Source organism: Bubalus bubalis, chromosome 9 (genome assembly GCF_019923935.1).
Source record: "Bubalus bubalis isolate 160015118507 breed Murrah chromosome 9, NDDB_SH_1, whole genome shotgun sequence".
Taxonomy (NCBI): domain Eukaryota; kingdom Metazoa; phylum Chordata; class Mammalia; order Artiodactyla; family Bovidae; genus Bubalus; species Bubalus bubalis.
The window spans coordinates 14,021,572-14,041,268 of NC_059165.1; the positions used below are offsets into that span (position 1 = coordinate 14,021,572).

The 19,697-nt window shown below is 39.6% G+C and overlaps 1 protein-coding gene across 1 annotated transcript in view; it reads left to right on the forward strand.

Annotated features, from left to right (window-relative positions):
- Window positions 1–9,045: 9,045 nt before the first annotated feature.
- LIX1 (limb and CNS expressed 1) overlaps window positions 9,046–19,697 on the forward strand; it is a 52,375-nt gene continuing 41,723 nt past the window's right edge. The window contains exon 1 of the mRNA XM_006064456.4: window positions 9,046–9,347. Within this exon, the coding sequence (XP_006064518.1) occupies window positions 9,266–9,347 (82 nt within the window). The 5' untranslated portion in view covers window positions 9,046–9,265. The remainder of the gene's footprint in view (window positions 9,348–19,697) is intronic.

Genomic DNA, 19,697 nt, shown 5'->3' on the forward strand with positions numbered 1-19,697 from the left:
AAAAACAAATTGGGAGTGAAACTATATGACTTCACCCTACTCAGCTTTATTCATTTGATCAGCCTACTTTTGGGTGCCTGTTCCCTAACAATCTACAATTTGAGGAACTTAGAAGGCAAATAAACATAGTTCTTATTTTTAACAGCCTAAGATTTCCCGTTAGTCAAATAGACAAATTTAATTCTGGATCCAATCACAATAATGATTCTTAAAAGATGTTTTTAAGTGACCCTCATTTAGAATTTAGAGACTTTGCTTTCAGACAAAATGTAACCCTCACATTTTAAAGCATCCATAGTGAACAATAGAGTCTTCCTTGGTGGCTCAGACAGTAAAAGCGTCTGCCTACAATGCGGGAGACCCGGATTCAATCCCTGGGTCGGGAAGATCTCCTGGAGAAGGAAATGGCGACCCACTCCAGTACCCTTGCCTGGAAAATCCGATGGACGGAGAAGCCTGGTAGGCTACAGTCCATGGGGTCGCAAAGAGTCAGACACGACTGAGCGACTTCACTCACTCATTCAGTGAACGATAAGAAAAATTTTAAGTCTACTACTACTAATGTAGTGAAAGTATTGCGATTCAAAACACTTGTTGAACCTGGGAGTTTGAGATATAAATCCTGGTTCTGCCACTTCCCTCAGGTACTTCCCCTACCCTTTCTAACCTCACTTTTTTGATCTGTAAATGAAGACATGTAATGGTGTCTGTGTCAGGGTTGTTCTGAAGACAAAATGAAGCATCACCTTGTAGGAGCTTAGCACAGGACTTGATACATTACGGTCATCCCTTAGTATCCTCTGGGGATTGGTTCCACGACCACCTGTGGGTATCAAAATCCTCTCTTGTTCAAGTCCCTCATAAAAATGCAAACACGTGGACTCCCTCTCAGCAGTTTCTGCCTCTAAGGATATGGAGGGCTGAGTAGAATATGTATTACTCGAATGACTTAAAGTTACCAAAAGGGAGAGTCCAAAGGAATCTTTTTTCATGGTGTTTCAGCTGATTTTATCAAGGCGCACAGATGCTTTGCTTGCAGCCTTAAGCTGTCTACTTGGTGTTCCCTTGAAATAAGCTTTTCCTATAAAATAACAAATTGTGTAACTCGGGCTAAGTTTGTGGTGTTGGTAGCCATTGGTCTGCTCTTTGGCGCACAGATGGCTGGCTGAGCTTTCTCCAGAACCATAAAGATCTTTTAAAAGGTACTAACTGTAAGGTTAGTGTAGCTCAAAATAATCATTCTCTTAGTTAAGTGCTCAGTAAATTTCCTGACGAAACACATAGTTGCCTAATTTAAAAACTCCAGGTAAAGCTGCTGCCTCACAGGTTTTATCAGCTGTTTCCGCAGGATAGAGGGTCGAGTTCAGGTTCTCAGGGAGAGCAGTCCCCTGAGCTGTAGGTTTGTTTCATGTTGCAGACGGAGTGCTCTGGGCGGGCTAAGGTTCACCACCTTTGTTCTTCGTCCCTCCTCAGAACGGCTCCCTAGAGAGCACGGGGCCATCTTAATTTGACCTTGACGTGCTTTATGAAGTACTGGAACCATCTTTCTCTACTGTATAAGGCTGGGGATTGGTAAGGTTCAGGATAGTCTCGAGCTGCCCAGTTGCATAATAACCAGGAGTGGGAAACAATACTCAAAAGACTAATATTGATGTATTTAACGATCTTAAGTTTTTCTCTTAATATTATAATGATGACATTATAACTGTATAACGTGGAATCAAGTCATTGTTGGTTTAATCTCATAAATAGGAGCATACCTCATAAATATGTTGTTTAGGACATGTGTCAAGTATTGTGTGCTTCCTTTTAGAATAAAATACAACCACTTAAATGAATCAAAAAAAACACACCCTGATTACTGTAACTGTACTGTTGTTGGTAGAAGAGGTGTCTACCTAAGAGTCCTACATTAGGAAAAAGAAAAACGTCCAGTTTTCCAAGTGTTTGGTGGGGTATAAAGTGACATCTGGGGAAGGGGTACACAGGTTTTTTTAATGAAATTTTTGTTGACTGAAGGTCTCAAAGTGGACTATTCTAAAGAGCCTGATATCATGAATCTAGTGCTGAGGAATTTCTAAGGACAAAAGTGAAATGCCAGAGTGTTTTGGTGAGCTATCTTGGGCAAGGGGGGTTTGCTTAAATAGGTAGACTGAAAGAGCTTGCTAAGAGGAAATCACGCAGAAAATTCAGACGACAGAAATTAAGGTAGTAAGCTTGTTACACTGTATGTGGAAAAAGGTGGTGTGTGCCAAAAGTTCAAATTAAAGATGATTTTGAAAATTTTTTTTAATTTATTGAAGTATAGTTGGTTTTCAATGCTGTGTTCATTGCTGTACGGCAAAATGACTCCGTTATATTTTTTTTTCTTTTCCATATTCTTTCTCATTCTGGTTTATCACAGGATATTGAATATAGTCCTATAGAGAAGGCACCTTGTTTAGCCATTGTATATATATTTTTAAAAATAAGTTTAACTTGATGTATTAGGAAAATGCATGATTATAGATGTTTAAGCAGTGCAATTATTTGGTTTTAAAAAAAGGACAAGTGGGTGGAACTAAAGGGAACTTTGTCAAAGTTAGACAGTGGATTGAAGGAAAACTAAAATCTAAAGTGTTAATCCTGTTGTCAGCCTAGGTATTCCAACTAAGACAATCTGAAATAGAATCCTATCCTACGAGAGTTTTAGAGTCTTTATTGTCTTTTTCTTGTTTTAGAGATAAGAAAACTTACGGTGTAAACTTACTTCCCCAAAGTCACATTGACTGGATAAGGTTGGAAGTGAGAGAAAAGATAAAATTCATGCTAACAGCTAGGCAAATGGTAGGAGAAGCAGTGTACTCGGGTGGTTTAGGGCTTTTCAATTCTACAAGTGATTAAGCTCCACAGACTGATTTGTCTTCCTGGTGCAGTGGAGATATAAGAAAAGACAGCCCTATAGCCAGACCCGGCTTTGAGTCCTGTCTTTCACAAAGTTCCTCCATTTTTAGAAAGCGGTTGGTTTTTCTTTGTTGTTTGTTTTTCCGTAACAAGCCTTTGCATCTTCTCACAGACCCAAGAAAACCCATGTCAGTAGACTGAAGCCCTGAATGGAATTTCTTTGATTGGAGGAGGTGGAAGGGAAGCAGGGTAATACCGAAGGAGTAGTTCTTTTTCCTTGAGCAGAGCTCAAGTCTGCTGCGGCACCTCGAGAGGATGAGAGAATATATTTCCCTCTAACTTGGTCGTTCTCCAGTTTTCAATTTGTGGAAAAATAGCTCCCCTTTCTATCCCTCCTTCTTTAAACAAATTTGGAAAGAAATAATGTTTCCTCTGTGTCAGCAGGACGCACGCTAAGTGCAGTGCTCTGGCAGTGACTGAATAGGAAGTGAAATGGAAATTATAGTTCACAGTGTGAAATGGATGGGCTTTTATCTTAATGTAAGCATATCCATAAGTGTGGCCTGAATTGAATTGAGAGTATACTAATGATGCAGTCTTTACCGGAAGCTTCATCTGAAATACATGGAGCTGTGAAGTTACTGGCTTGCTTGAACCTCATGTTGCCATCAACTAATCTCAGCTTTGTCATTTGTTCATAGCCAAAAACATTTCCCTTGGTTTGTTTTAATCTAATAACTAATTCTTTTCATAGTCTAGATTTTCATTTTAAATTGCTCACTGTTGCAAAGTTTTAAGCATTTCATGCAATTCATACCCAGAAGTGTGGCATTACATTAAGAAGAAAGAAGGTAGCTAATTAGCCCATGTAAACCGGTGTGTCTCAGCCCCCAGCATGCCCGTTACGGAAGGCCACATCTTTCCATTTATACAGAGTGGCTGAGACTCAGATGGCATTCAGGTAACTCTTTTAAGATCCAGCTGATCATTTAATAGCCATAGCTTATGTAGTTTTTCCCCAACACTCAAATTTTTGTCCTGGACAGCGGGAAGCAGAGGCAACAGGGGTGGTAATCCTGTGAGAAAGTACAGGGAGAGGGAGAGGAACCAATAATCAGATAAAGTCTTCTAGAAGATAAAATATTGTCGTAAAGGCCACTGGCAAAGTCCACTCTAACAAGCTAAAAGAAAAATTTTAACTCTTCTTTCAAAGTACATAGTATCCTGGAAGTACAGCAAGCCAGGAGTCAGTTCCGTTTCCATAGAACATGTATCTCGTGACCCAAGAAGGTTTGGCATCGTCATCTCCAGTCTTGTAAATTTGAACGTCCAGATTCTTCCACCTTTTAAAAAACTCTGAATTTATCCTGGAACTGTTAACCCGTGAACTAACAAAGTCTTCCCCCAATGATATCTTTGTCCTCCAAAGTACTTCTTTTTTTTTTTTTTAATTTACAATATTGTATTGGTTTTGCCATATATCAACATGAATCTGCCACAGGTATACACGTGTTCCCCATCCTAAACCCCCCTCCCTCCTCCCTCCCCATACTATCCCTCTGGGTCGTCCCAGTGCACCAGCCCCAAGTATCCAGTATCGTGCATTGAACCTGGACTGGCGACTCGTTTCATATATGATATTATACATGTCTCAATGCCATTCTCCCAAATCATCCCACCCTCTCCCTCTCCCACAGAGTCCAAAAGACTGTTCTATACATCAGTGTCTCTTTTGCTGTCTCGTATACAGGATTGTCGTTACCATCTTTCTAACTTCCATATATATGCGTTAGTATACTGTATTGGTGTTTTTCTTTCTGCTTACTTCACTCTGTATAACAGGCTCCAGTTTCATCCACCTCATTAGAACTGATTCAAATGTATTCTTTTCAATGAGTAATACTCCATTGTGTATATGTACAAAGTACTTCTTAAAGAATCAATTGTACTTCTCTTTAGAGACCAAATACCAGGATAGGGCTGAGTACTTGGTTACACAAAACAACCAGCGTGGCATCGGCTCATTCAGGATCCTCAAATATATTGAAACGTAAGGCTGAGGTAAATGAGGGGTTTCCTTTCATTGTGCTTTTCGGTGAAGAGTTGACTGACTGCCCTGGCAAAGATAAAGGGCAGTTCAGTAGAGTGGTTCTGTCCAGTGGGGAGGGAAATTACTTCAGGAAAGCATTTTTCATAATTTTCTATAAAAATCAGAGAACATACATTCCTTTAATCTGTAAATGGGAGAATTAATTTTCTAGTTATTTATGTAGTTTAACAGATTAATACTTAATATCCTGAATGTAGAAAAATATCAATGAACAAATAATCTGAGGTAAAGTTCTTTCATGTGGCCTGTGTTTTTAAGCTTCTTCTGTCTGGTAATCTGAAGAAGCCTCTCCCAACTGACCCCTTTCATAAATACCTTCCTTGATGCAAACATTTCATTGGTCTCTTCCCAGCGGAGAGTAAACAAATTAACACTGAGCAGCCATTTCATTCCTTTTACTTGTTCCTTCACAGCTACGAGTAAACAAAGTTGATGCTAACCAGCCATTCATTCTTCCTACTGGCCCCTTCCTAGTTGAGGCTAAACAAAGCTGACACTGAACAGTCATTAGTCATTATCTCTGCAAAGTCAGTTTCTTCCTGGCCTTGCCCTTTTTCCCCTTCCCCCATACCCCCAGCAACACTACACAGGGCTCTGACCCTCTTTGGCCAACCTGGCATTTCGGACCTTCCAGTTCCCCTACACATCTCCATTGGAATCTGGAAGGAGCTGCCGTCAATCTTTCCCCACTGTTTTTGTTTTGAATAGTCTTAAATTGGCTCAGGCTCACTTACTGCAAGGAGATCCAGCCAGTCCATCCTAAAGGAAATCAGTCCTGAATATTCCTTGGAAGGACTGATGCTGATGCTGAAACTCAAATACTTTGGCCACCTGATGCGAAGAACTGACTCATTGGAAAAGACCCTGATGCTGGGAAAGATTGAAGGCAGGAGGAGAAGGGGATGACAGAGGGTGAGATGGTTGGGTGGCATCACCCAACATAATGGACATGAATTTGAGTAAACTCTGGGGGTTGGTGATGGACAGGGAGGCCTGGCATGCTGCAGTTCATGGGGTCGCAAAGAGTCGGACACGACTGAGCAACTGAACTGAACTGAGTCTTTGGAGTTGGCATACGTTGCGCTAACATCGTTCAGGACCTGTATTCCCACCAATTGCACTATAGCCTCATCTACACACCAGCTCTCCTATTTCACTTACCCATCTTCCTCCTCCAGGTCCAGGCACGGCATGAAGTGACACCACAAGCAGGAGAGTGGAGATACTTCCTGTTTTAACTGAAGATGATTCTTTGTTGCATTTATTCTGTTTATTTTAATTGATGGCTTGCCTCCTTATCAGTTTTACCTGTAATGAGCTAGTTAACAACAAGAGATTGCTCATCTGTATTATTAACCATCCTCTCTGGGAGCTTAGTACGTGCTGTGGCACCCGGCCTTCCCCTTTTACTACTGGCTGATAAGTTTTGAACACTGAATATATCAGTTGGATGCCATTTCTCATACTTCTAAGTGGTATTCTTAACAGGATTTCTAAAAACATCATTTTGTATTTTCACTGTAGTCATCTACCCTGTTTTACTAATTGTGCTTTTGGCATATGAACTAGAGATGGTGGGATCTAATGTGTGAACCATAGACTCTGTACTAACATGGGCACACAGCACAGGGGTTTCTCAGGCTCTTTCATCTTCATCAGGTGCTTTCTACATCAGAGAGAGAGAGTGGTGAGAAACCGAGTTGTTTTTCTAGACTTTCACAACAGTGCTTTAAGGAAGGTGAGAAGTCTTTAAAGGGAATATGCAAAGACTTCAGACTGGACCTAATGAAAAAGAAGAAACTATACTATCCAACTGGAATGTTGTATATCCACCTTTCTAGAATTTCCTTGTTTTATATTATTTCTTAAAATAGAACCCATTACAGATCATGATTTTTTTTTAATAGTCTTTGCAAAGCTGTTTTGGGGTTCTCTAGCAGCTGTTTGGGCTTCTCAGGTGGCTCAGTGGTGAAGAATCCATGGGTCCCTGGGTCAGGAAGATCCTCTGAGGAGGGAAGTGGCCTCCCACTCCAGTATTTTTGCCTGGGAAATCCCATGGACAGGGGAGCCTGGCAGCCTACACTCACGGGGTGGCAAAGCCTCAGACACAACTGAGCAACTGAAAACAACAGCAAGCAGATTCTGATAGGTTACCTTTTTAGAAAAATCTTTGGAGGTTGAAGACAGGTTTTAATAAAGGCTTACCCTTCCTTCTAGTTAGCATTAAAGGTGCCTTTGATTTCACCCTATGTATATGTGTCCCTTTTTATTGATGAAGGGATACGAAGTTGACTATGAAAACAAAAGTGATCTGTATGAAAACAATCTAGCTTTTAGGAAATAAATCTATGACTTTGCAGAAGTTTAGAAAATGTGTGTTAATATTTGTGCTCATTTGCAATGTAGCCATAGAGTCACAGATGTTGGATCTAAAAGAGAGCGTCTGGCACAAACCCCTAATTTTTTAGATGAGGATTCCAAGTCCCAAGAAGATGAGTGACTTTCTCAAAGTTACACAGGTAACAAAAATCAAATCCCAGATCATACTAATACCAAATTCAGTGTTCCTTCCACCACCTTACACATCTAAAGTACTACTGGAATTAAATTTAATCCCATTAAAAAGTCCATTATTGATTGAAATCCCAGCATTAATCATTTCTAATTTTTCTACTTTTAGATTATCAGTCTTTGAGAATTCTGTACTTTTTGTTGTTCTTGATATTGTTCTTCCAATGGGAATGTTTCCAATTCAGTTATCACACTGAAAATATTATGCATTCATTTATACTTCATGTCCAATCAATATATAATAGTTTTTAATCTACAAGCCATCTAGTTTCTCTTAAATTATAAACTGGATGGCAGGGGCATTGATGATTTCATGTTACAGCACATGTAAAGTATACCTGTGTCTTAACGTAAAGTGTGATTTCTTTCAATTGATTTTCTTTATAATATCTTTGCACTCTGAGGCAGCCCTTGTGGGATATACATATTCCTGTGGGGATTTACTTAGTGGCAGTCCTTACAATAGGAATTACTATTCTAGCCTCATTCCTTCTGTTTCCTTTTATTAAGCCCACCCCTTCTACCAACTAGCTGAAGAAACTGATCACATGGAAAACATTTTATATAGTCTTTAAAGGACTGCATTCAGGTAATTGTATGGTACAACATGATTATGGAATCTAGAAATTGGAAAGCAATCTCTTGTGCCTACCCTGGAAAAATACTTTAAATAAAAGTAAAGAAGTCCTCAATAATCCTTCAACTAATGTAGGTTACAGCCACTGAAATCAGTCCTTTTATATCTGGTGTAAAACCTTATTACTGCAGTGGAATTCTATGATATGTCTCCTGTGAAAAGACTATTTAATATTGTGAGCAGTGTAGGACCTCAATAGAAAAAGCAGCTTTGTTTTCTTCAGATGTTTTCATAACCACCTATATTCTTTGAAACATATATTTTTACTTCTCCTGAAATTTTTAATATAAAAAGTTATCATGAAGAGAAGTGAATGATATCAGAATTCATTAAAATCAATCTTGAGAATGATTTGCCTCGAAGGATAAAGAGGGAAACAAATGTTCCCAGGCAAAGCCAAAAGACAGACTATGAAATTTTACTTGCCACTGCCCATCAAAAGTGACTATAATTTGGGTGGATGAAAAGATTAAACACTTTGCTCCCAAAGAGATGCTCCTGAATTCAAACTGAAAGCATGATCTAGAGCCTGGCTACATCCACAATCTTTATAGCACTTTTTATTTACCAAAGAAGAGTTTAGATTATATGGATTCTAAGCTGGAAATTACTTTGCTACTAAGGAAACTTTCTTGAGAAATCATCTCCCTGATTCTATTCACCCGAAGACAGCACATCAGAAGATGAACGACCAAAAGAAATATCGAAGTCGGAAAGCTGCACACCATTCAGGCAGAATCTGGTTGGAGAGTAAGGCTGTTCGCATGATTAGTGAGCTTCCCCAGCTAGCCTGTAGGTGGGTGTGTTTAACAGAAGGAAGCAATGGGAACCCGCCTGTCAGCCAGCCTTTAGAGCTAATTAGCTCAGCATACAACAAAGATAAGTGAGCTTGGGAGGAGGGCCCCCTGAGGGGTCTTTAGATTCTGGGAAATGTCTGATTGGCAGATGTTAAAAGAGATTCTTTGGTAATCCTGTGCATCAATGAGCTGCACAAATTCAGACCAGGGCTGCAAGAATCCAGGCATGAGGGCACTGTGCTGCAGGCTCGCACAGGCAGACACAAGATGGACAGAACCTTGGAATCCCTGAGACACATCATTGCCCAAGTCTTGCCTCACAGAGACCCGGCTCTGGTCTTCAAAGACTGTAAGTACTGCAGGGGGAAAAGGTTTTTTTGACTTTTTTAGAAAATAGTCCTAAATGTCTAGTCACATCTTATTTAAGTATGGTTTCTCCTAAATCTCTGTAGTCGTGTGCTGTGGTCTAAGTGGTATTTAACTTGTTCCTGACTTCAGTCAGGAGAATGATTTCATTTCACCTACGGGTATCAGTCGCTGGGTTATTTTTTTCAATGATACATCTTGCTAACCGTTTAGAAGTCTGTCCTAAAGTCTAAGACTCGCCTCAGACTTGATGAACTTTTCCAGATGCTCTTTAAAATAAATCAAAGCTGATTGGTACTAGGATTAAAACAAAAAATAACTTGAAGACGATAATAAGATATTTCCCCTTTTAAACCTGTTTAGTCCTCCATGCCATGTATTAGTTTTGTTAAAGAGGTACTGTGTTTGAAATGTTTTGTTGCAAACAAAAGTTAACAATAAATCACCACTGAGCTCTTAAATTTTGATAACAAATGATAACACTTTCGTTAAAAGGCCAATAAAATAAGATGTCTTCCCACCTCTGCAACAACACGTTTCCCCCCACACACACACAAACTAAACAACTATGCATGGCAGAGTTATTTCAAAATCTTTTTTTAATGATTATGAAAAATAATTCAATCAAGATTTCCAATTCTGGCAATACTATTAAACCATTTGTCATGTAACTTTGTTTCTGGAACCAATTTGATTTCCTGCTGCTGCAAGACAGACTATCTTCGCCTTGTATCTTATCTACAGTGGGGTTCATATTACAAAGGGCTTCTGAAACAGAACTTTGCTATGGAGCTGCCCAAAAGGTAAAATGCATATGGAATTTTTTTTTTTTAACTTCAAATAAGTTACAGCTTTCTTCTTTGGGAATCTCATATGTTTGTCTCCATCAAAACATCAATGGTTTGGATTTTTGCTTTCTGATTGCTGAATAATGTTCGTTTCCAGATGTCCTTTTAGTTTATATTTCTCATATGTGTGATGAAGAAATGTTAGGCAATTTTATTCTATAAAATATTCTTCCTAGAAATTAAATTGTAACCAATTTGCCCTCTAAGGCATAAAGTGGAAAATCTGCTCTTTCTTTTTTCTTTCTTCCTTTATTTCTCTCTTGTTCTCTTGGTTTCCTAATTTTCTTGCTTTCTTTTAAATACTATTTTCAAGCATGTGTCAATAGCTGTGTTAGAACTAACAAAAATCTCTCCCACCCCCTCCCGTCTAGCCTGGAATCTATTCAGGTTTGGCATGTTTTTTTAAGTGAAGAGGCAAGGAAAGACTGCATATCATAGCACTGAATTCACTAGTGAAGGGTAAAAGGGCTCTCGACCTAAGGCTTTGGATAAATTGTAGAGGACCAGGGATTTTCCGCTGAGGGTTTGGATAGTGGAAACAGTAAAAAGAAATAGAGGTAAAATGTTTCACTGAGTTCATTGTGAATTTAAGAAACTTCATCTGAAATTATGTGGACCACTTTCTGAATCCAACTAAATCCCAGCAGCTGTTTACAGTTTACCAGAGAAAATAAGATAGAAAAAGGTTAAAATAAAACGTAACTTATGCCCTGTCATCTAGGCCTTTGTGGAAACTCTTTCATGCAGCAAAGAAAAGAGGTGTCACACACTTCGTTTATTAACACTGAACTTAAATTTAATCAGAGAGCACTGCCTGCTTACCCTAGAATGGGCTGCCACTCTGCGACTCTGCTCACAAGGCTGAATAGGCTTGAATTTTAACTACTGAGCCTCTCCCTTCAGGTGTTTCTAATCTGAAAAACGACTAAATGAAAGGAAGCCAAATGGCAGAATTCTGTGCCAGGGGTTTTTATGTTATCGAAACATCCAACCACTCACCATCCTCGTGGAATAAATGGGAACAGGTTCACTTACTTGCTGAGGCAGACTTCACAAGGGCCTATGCCGTGCCTTGGCAAGCTACCATGCACATGCCAGGGTTTAGCACATGGACTCATTTTCTTTGGCACACCCGTAAGTTGCTACCACCGCAAGCCTGCTTTACCCAGCCTGTAAAAAGTCACCATCAACCTTGAATAGTAGGTTCTAAGCAGCCTCCTCTCCTCTAGTCACTCCTGGCTCCTTTTCCCCCCACCCCAGGCCAGCCTTTTTCTGCCAGAAGGGAAGAACTGAGCACCTCAGCACATCACTGCCAACTCCATAAGAAAAATTACTACCTTGCTTTCCTGCAAGATGAAAAGCCAGTTCAATGATGTTTGAAACCATACACAGTTGAACAAGGGAGCATAGAAAAATAATAACATTTAAATGAGTTTTTCTAAATTTCTCTTCTGTACATGCAAAGGTAGTTTTTTTTCTCTTTTTATTCTTCTGAAACATAGAATACAAGAGAGGTACATTTGATTAATTTGTTGCCTTCACTTGGCTTTCAATTTTGTATAAAAACAAGCAAAAGTAAATTGAATTTTCTCTTCAAATTGGTCAGGAAAAGTACCCAGAGAGTTTTCTGGTCTGGGACCAATGCACATGGGGATAGTTATATTCATTTAAAGAAATAAAATATGAATGCTTTTCTCAGCCAAGGAGGTCCTCCACGTGGCATTTTTTATTGCACTAAATCTCTAGTTTGTGTTAGGCAAGGTGTTCATCTGACAAAAGTTGTAATTTATTTTCTTTCCTGAAAGGAAATGAATTTCATGACATTTTCCCCCTTTCCTCTATTTCGAGTTTCAAATGAAAAACAATGGAAAGAAATTTTAAATGAGGTGGGCTCTCGATTTGTAATTTGTTCATCTAAGCTGGCACGGGACTGTTCTCCACTGCCTGAATGTCTCCACTTTGTAACAGGTATCTCCAGGAGTCTGTACCGCCCAGCAGAATCTCTTTGCAGAGGAAGTAAGGCATACGTCCATGTTGCCTTCCATTCTTGGCCTTGTGCAACATCCAATTTCTTTTCTTGGTCATGCGTCACAACCTAAGATGAGCTATCCAGAAAGCAGCCTTTGTCAGCTTTCTTGAGTTTGTGAGTAAGCTTACTATCTGTTGGCCATAGTTTAACAGATTCTCACATGCTTGCCCAAAGGAAGTCACCACTCCCTGATTTCAAGATGTCTTCACGTTCACATCCTATCCTGTTAACTCTTCAAACTGCAAGAGCATCATAAGCTTATCTGCCATCTTTGGGATCTTTCTTCATGCATCATTAGTAATGCTAGGATGTCAAGTCCTCATCCTGTGATTAAGACACTATGCTGAGACTGTTTATTCTTCACAGCATGTCAATAAGGTAGGTACTATTGTGATTTATAGTGAGAGAAGTGAAGTTGCTGGAGCTTAAGGTGACCTGCTCAAGGCCACACCTAATGAAATGATACAGCCAGGATTCAAATTCTATATTCCAACTTCTCACCTTTAACTGATACAAGACATTGCCTCTCAGAAGAGTTATATTGCCACGTCATTTGTGCTGTCATGGCAGTGTCTGTCAGGAAAACAGAGGTGGGACTGAAATGGACCTTTCTGGATATTTGGAGAGGGTCCATTAAATAAGCCTATCTGAGTGGCAGTGTAACAGGAGAGTGAGAGGGGAAGGGAATTTTTGAAGAGAGAGAACAGTTTGCCGAAAGGCAGATCAGGCAATACAAGAACGACACATCAGGGAAGGTGGAGACAAGGCTGCAAAGGCAGGTGGAATCACACTCAAGTGCAGGCAACAGGGAGCTGTTGGAGTTAACAGTGATGCTAGATTAGTTCTGAAAGCATGGGGCATTATGTTGTATTGAGGAAAAGATTGTATTGACATCTGTTGAAGGTACACTTCCTGATATTAAGTTGGGGAGAATTGCAGCTTTTTTACAGCAAGAATCCTTTTGCCCATTCAGGCAAGATACAAGAGTTGTGAATGTAAACATGCCTATAGGGAGAAACCACTTTCACTAAATAAAGCCAAAATTATGACAAACTTTCTCAAACAGATAGTTACAAACTATCTTAGTTGTCACTGAAACACTGAGAATGTGTTGGTTTCTAGCACTGATTTATAAAGTAATGTGTTAGACTTCACTAATGTTCCCCAAAATTTTGCAATGAAAACAAATTAGGTGGAACCTTTACTACACATTGCACAATGAGAAGAAAACTGTCACATATTTGAAGTTTGTTAACTCTTCCATTTGAGGAGACACTTTTCTGTATGAAAGCTTATATTTATCCCAGTTAGGGGAATACCTCAAAAAGTACATTTTTACCCTTTGGAAAAATTGAACCAGACTATAGACCTATTAAATATCTTAGTAATCATGATTCTGGCTGTATAGAATGCAAGAGAAGAAAAATTCTCAAGAGTCAAGTATTTTCCCCACCCCATGCTTTTTAGCATAGTTATCTGAAATCTATAAATTTGATGATACATTTATGGTTTCTGTATTTCACATAAGGGAATGGAGTAGGAATTGAGAGATGAAGGCATTTGTGCAGTAAAATCCGTCCACGTATTGCATTGCATTCCACCACAGAAAGTATGCTGGAAAGAACATGGTTAAAACGCAAAAAACAAAAACCTCTACTTCTTGCTAGCTCATTTTGGATTAATGACTACATCTTAATTACAATAATTTGAACTCTGATAATTTTAGCATCTAAACTGTGGATGCCTGTTCTACTGAAGAAGCCTATTCAAATGCTGCTGCTGCTGCTAAGTTGCTTCAGTTGTGTCCAACTCTGTGCTACCCCATAGAGGGCAGCCCACCAGGCTCCCCCGTCCCTGGGATTCTCTAGGCAAGAACACTGGAGTGGGTTGCCATTGCCTTCTCCAATTCAAATGCTAGTTTTACTTTATTGTAGGATACAACTTTTATTTTGACTTATTTCAAGAGAAAAATGCAGATTTCAGTTCAGCTGTCTGTGGCATAAGCACTGTTCTCCTTTTTTCAGTAAAGATACATTTGGAAGAGTTTAAATACTAATAGTGTCAGAGGAAAATTTTTCAAAATGGAAAAAAAGGAAGAGGCTTCTTGATCACTTAATGGCAACATCTGTCTTAATACATTTATTTCTTAATATATAAATAAGATTTAACAAATCAAAAAGAATATTGATTGACACCAATCCTGTGATCAAGTCTGTTGCTTCTCCATGGTCTGCAGTCTCATCTCACCTTAGGCTTTTTTTTTAACAGTTAAGATTTGTTAGCCTGAGCTCAACTTTAACAACTTATGAAACTCATGTGTTAAGTTACAGCCCATAATAGGATACAGCTGCACAAGGGTGAGTTTCTAAGTTATGATTTTTCTGTTTAAATGATACGGTTTTACTGATTATGTGCTACAGATTGATTTAAGAAATGTAAGACAACTTTAGAAGCCTTTCATAAAAGAATCTTCTTTATTGAATACATTTTATATTGACATTTTAACCCCAAAGGCTCTTATTCCTTTTCTTCCATGTTCAAATGCTCACATCAGTTTAATCTGTCAAGGTAGTTTTTAAAACTCCTATTTTAAAAGAAAAAGGGGGAAAAAAGAATCCTACTGAAAGTTTAATAATGACAAAATAGGCAATTATTACAGTCCCTGTCGTTTTCTACATTCTCTCTCTGGTGTCCTTGGAATCCTGTTTGCATTATGGTTTCGCTTTGTTTTTCCCTTCCTCTGCGATGATAATCAGTTGATCCCTATTTTGATCCATCCCATTACACAGCTGTGGGAACCCATCATTTAGTCACTACTCCTTTGGCACTTATGGGCTGCATAATGTAGTTTCCATTTTTCTCACAAGGCTCTGCCCCTTGAGTTATAGTTTTGCTGGCATGTTTTTTCCACATCTCAGTTGCGAGTTCCAGGAGGGCAAAGCCATACCTTGCACTTCTGTGTAGCCACCAGAGGCGTCCCTCATGGGGCCAGGCACCTTGCAGGTGTACAACAGACTTTTTTGGTTGCTGATTCACTGGTTTTCTCCCTCTCAAAAAGGAGGAAGATTTTTCCCATTGTCAGGTGAAATATGATGAGATAAATGGTACTGGGACTTACTAAGCCATCATCCACTGACACCTTAATCATAGCCTAATTGCACACAGGGTTCAGTTGACAGCTCTGTGAGACAGGAGGGCGCATCTTCTTCTTCAGAAGAAGGGGTTCTGAAAATAAACACAGCCACCTCAGACGACTTCCCCAGAGCACTGCCTCAGGTTGACCTTGGTATTGTGATATCACTCAGTCATGTCTAACTCTCTGTGACCCTGTGGACTGTAGCCTGCCAGGGTCCTCTTTCCATGAGATTCTCCAGGCAAGAGTACTGGAGTGGGTAGCCATTTCCTTCAGTGGATCTTCCCAACCCAGGAATCGAACCCGGATCTCCTGCATTACAGGCAGATTCGTTACCATCTGAGCCACCCGGGAAGCCCCTGGCCTTGGTAGAGCAACCCAAATTATCTCATATACCACACTGACACAGTGACTCAGATCGCCGGTTCTTATTTTCATTCTCTCAGTCTACCCTCAACTCTGAATCACCAGAGGCTGTGTACATCAAGCTGTTTAGGGCTGAACCCTGTCTGTGCCTTGTACAAAAACCCAGTTAAATAGCTGTGGCAGGGTCATGAATAGCTTTCTTATAATGACTATACCGGGGGAAAGTTCGTGACATACCTAAAGCCACATTTGCACAGATTTGACCATTTTAACAAACGGAACTGGTCGGCAAAGCAACAGTGTTTGCTCTTTTTTGTTTGTTTTTTGTTTTCTTGGATCTTTGATTGTTATCTAAAGTCAACAGTCCTACAAAGTCTCTCTGGTTTTTTTTTTTTAATTGGCATATAATTGTGTTACAATGTTGTGTTAGGTTCTGCTGTATAAGCAAGTGAATCAGCCATGTGTATCCATATAGCCCCACCCACCCCACCCCACCTATCCAGGTCACCACAGAGCACCGAGCTGAGCTCCCTATGCTATATTGCAGATTCGCTCTAGCTATCTATTTTACACATGGTCGTCTATTTATGTCAAGCCTAATCTACCAATTCATCCTTTCTACGCTCCCTTTCCTTCTCCTGCTGTGTCCACATATCTGTTCTCCATGTCTGTGTCTCTATTCCTGCCCTGGAACTAGGTTCCTCTGTTCTATTTTTCTAGATCCCACATACATGTATTAATATAGGATATTTGTTTTTCTCTTTCTGACTTACAGTGCAAATGCAATGCCCAGTGGTACACGGGAAAGATATATACTTCCTAGTTGCTTAAATAGATTACATCAGGTTTTAGGTCTATGTAGCTTTTGTGATTGGATGACATCATCTGAACCATGATGTACATGAAAACCACACTTGGGAGTTCAAGTGCTGCCATTTAATGGTGGTATATTTAATGACCTTTTATTTTGTCTTTGTGATTCCATCTTGTTCCTTGATATTCTCTCTCTTAAAAAGTTACCTTCTTAAAAAGTTACCTTGTACTTCCAAAGATTTTTTTTTTTTTTTTAAGTTTCATTTAACACAGGAGCCTGGCCTGGAGCTCTGGAGCTCTGGAGCTCCTAGAGGGTCAGCTAGGAGGCGGGAGGGAGGCTCACAAGGGAGGGGATATATATAGATAGATAGATCAGTTCAGTTCAGTTCAGTCACTCAGTCGTGTCCAACTCTTTGCAACCCCATGAATCGCAGCACACCAGGCCTCCCTGTCCATCACCAACTCCCGGAGTTCACTGAGACTCACGTCCATCGAGTCAGTGATGCCATCCAGCCATCTCATTCTCTGTCATCCCCTTCTCCTCCTGCCCTCAATCTTTCCCAGCATCAGGGTCTTTTCCAATGAGTCAGCTCTTTGCATCAGGTGGCCAAAGGGTTGGAGTTTCAGCTTCAACATTAGTCCTCTCAATGAACACCCAGGACTGATCTCCTTTAGGATGGACTGGTTGGATCTCCTTGCAGTCCAAGGGACTCTCAAGAGTCTTCTCCAACACCACAGTTCAAAAGCATCAATTCTTTGGCACTCAGCTTTCTTCACAGTCCAACTCTCACATCCATACATGACCACTGGAAAAACCATAGCCTTGACTAGACAGATAGATAGATACAATTATGACTGATTCATGTTGTTGTGTGTCAGAAACCAACACAACATTGTAAAGCATTTATCATCCAATAAAAAAGTGTTATTTAAATTTCTCTCCTAAATGATTTATAGCTCAGTTTTAAATTCTAAAGGTGAAAATTAAAACAAAAAGAATGATGTAATTTTTTTTTTTTTTTTAATTTTGGAGAGTCTTCCAAGACGTTACTTTTGTAAAACAACCCAAAGGATTTAATTCCCTTAGAAAACGTGTTCAGGATAGAGAACAGGGACCAGATCAGAAGAAAAGAAAAAGGAAACAAAAGAAGAAATATGATCAGCTGCCCAACTGCTGCAGGAGCTAGGCACTGACTCTGGAGAATAACTAAAAGAAAGCTACTAATGCTGGGAACAAAGCAAGACTCTCGGCTGTCTCATATCTGTGTGTGGTTGTGGCTACCTTTGAGAGAGTGTCTACAGAAAAGAAGACGTGGCCCAAGTTTCTTACATGTTGTACACGACACATAAGCGGTGTCAGCAAGATTCCTTTAGCCTGATCAGAACTTGTCAGAGCCTGAGAATGGTTATAAATGTTTAGACAGCTGGCTCTGCTGGTCACTGTCCTGGTGTTTGCCAAGCCAAACACAAGACCTAAAGGAACCCAATTTTGCATGAATGTCAAATTGGTAAGATGCCTTGAGCTTGCTCCTTAAATTATTTGGAAATCCTTTTCCTGTTTCTCCTCAACAAAACTAGGAGATCACGTTTACAAAAACAAGGTATATGTGATTGAATTACTAGAACAGAAAATGCTGTTCATTTGATTTAAAAATATCACCTGCTAAGAGTAATTTATAGTTAAAGATTATGTTAAAACATTACATACCATAAATCCATCAGTTTGGAGGCAGAGAATCGATTTGAAACTATGTTTCTCATCTTGAAAGCCTCTAACTGGTTTATCCTAAAACGGTAGCCTTTCCAATTTGTCTTAGTTTTTGGCAAAGGAAATTTTTACCCAGCTAGAATTTTTTCTCATGTAAGGCATAAAAAAATGGGCTCTTTTTTCTGATAGATTTATGACATACTTTTAAGATCCCTTATTGCTGACAAGTGACTGTCTTTCCAGTCAGGACTTACCTCATATTAGGTAATTGAACTGGGCAATGGACTATAATATTTCTACTTTCCCGAAGCATAAGAGTTATTAACATTAATTTGAAATAAGCATTAGTTCCTTTCTGTAGTTTTTCCTAAGAGCAGGACTGTTACCATTAGCATTCATCAGAAAGTGAAAAATTGGACAAACATCCGTGTTTCCAGATTTTGAGACATGTAGTATTTCTTCCCTTTATTTTCTGGCTATTACGAAGCTTTGACTTTACCAGTGAACGATATTAAAAGAGTTTTCTCATTTCCATCTCTGAATTCTTCACATATCTTAGACACAAATTAAATAGCCCAACATGTACAATTAGAGAATTTTCAGACTTGAGACTATTTTCAGAATGTTTAATGATATGGTTTCCAATCTAGGAACAGTCAGTTTCAAAGATGCAATGTGCCAGCATATAATCATGCCCTTTCCTTTCTTCCTTCACCTTCTCCAACCGCAAATAATAGCTAACCCTCTAGTGCTTACTACGCGTGAAGTTCTGTTCTGAGCATTTTCCATTTTAAGCTTTACAGCAACCCTGTAAATACTGCCTTTTACAGAGAGAACAGGGGCATTCAGTAGGTATGGAGGACTCTGCTTGCTCCATCTCCTACCCCCTCCTTGTAGATTTTTCTGCCCAAGCTCCCACCAGAGAAACACTTCTCCTGGGTTCACCCAGATGCACAAGAGCAGCCACACGTTTTCTCACCATGTTTGTGCCCTTGTTTTTTATGAATGAGCCTCTACAGACAGCACAGCACCTCAAAGACAAAGGACAAGGAAATCAGTGCCCCTGCATTTCTCACCCGCTTGCCTAAGCCTGGGGCACCGGAACAATATAATTAATTTCCAATTATTAAAAGAAGCAAAGTCCCCTTGCCATGTTGCTTATCAAATCTTACCCCCTTCTTCATGGCATACTTTCCTATCACTCCCACACACAATTCCTCCACTGAGGCATTACTATTTTTCCTACTCTTTTTGTCAAATGCCACTCTCACTTTTTGGGGAGCATAGTTTCTACCCCCTTCCCCATCCTGGTCTAAATCTAATTTTTCTGAGGAGGTTCAACTTAGACTCTCCTCCTCTGCATAATTTTTCTGTCCTTTTCAGTCCACATTTATCTACTTTTCCCCTTAAATGTACTTAGTTCAGTTCAGTTCAGT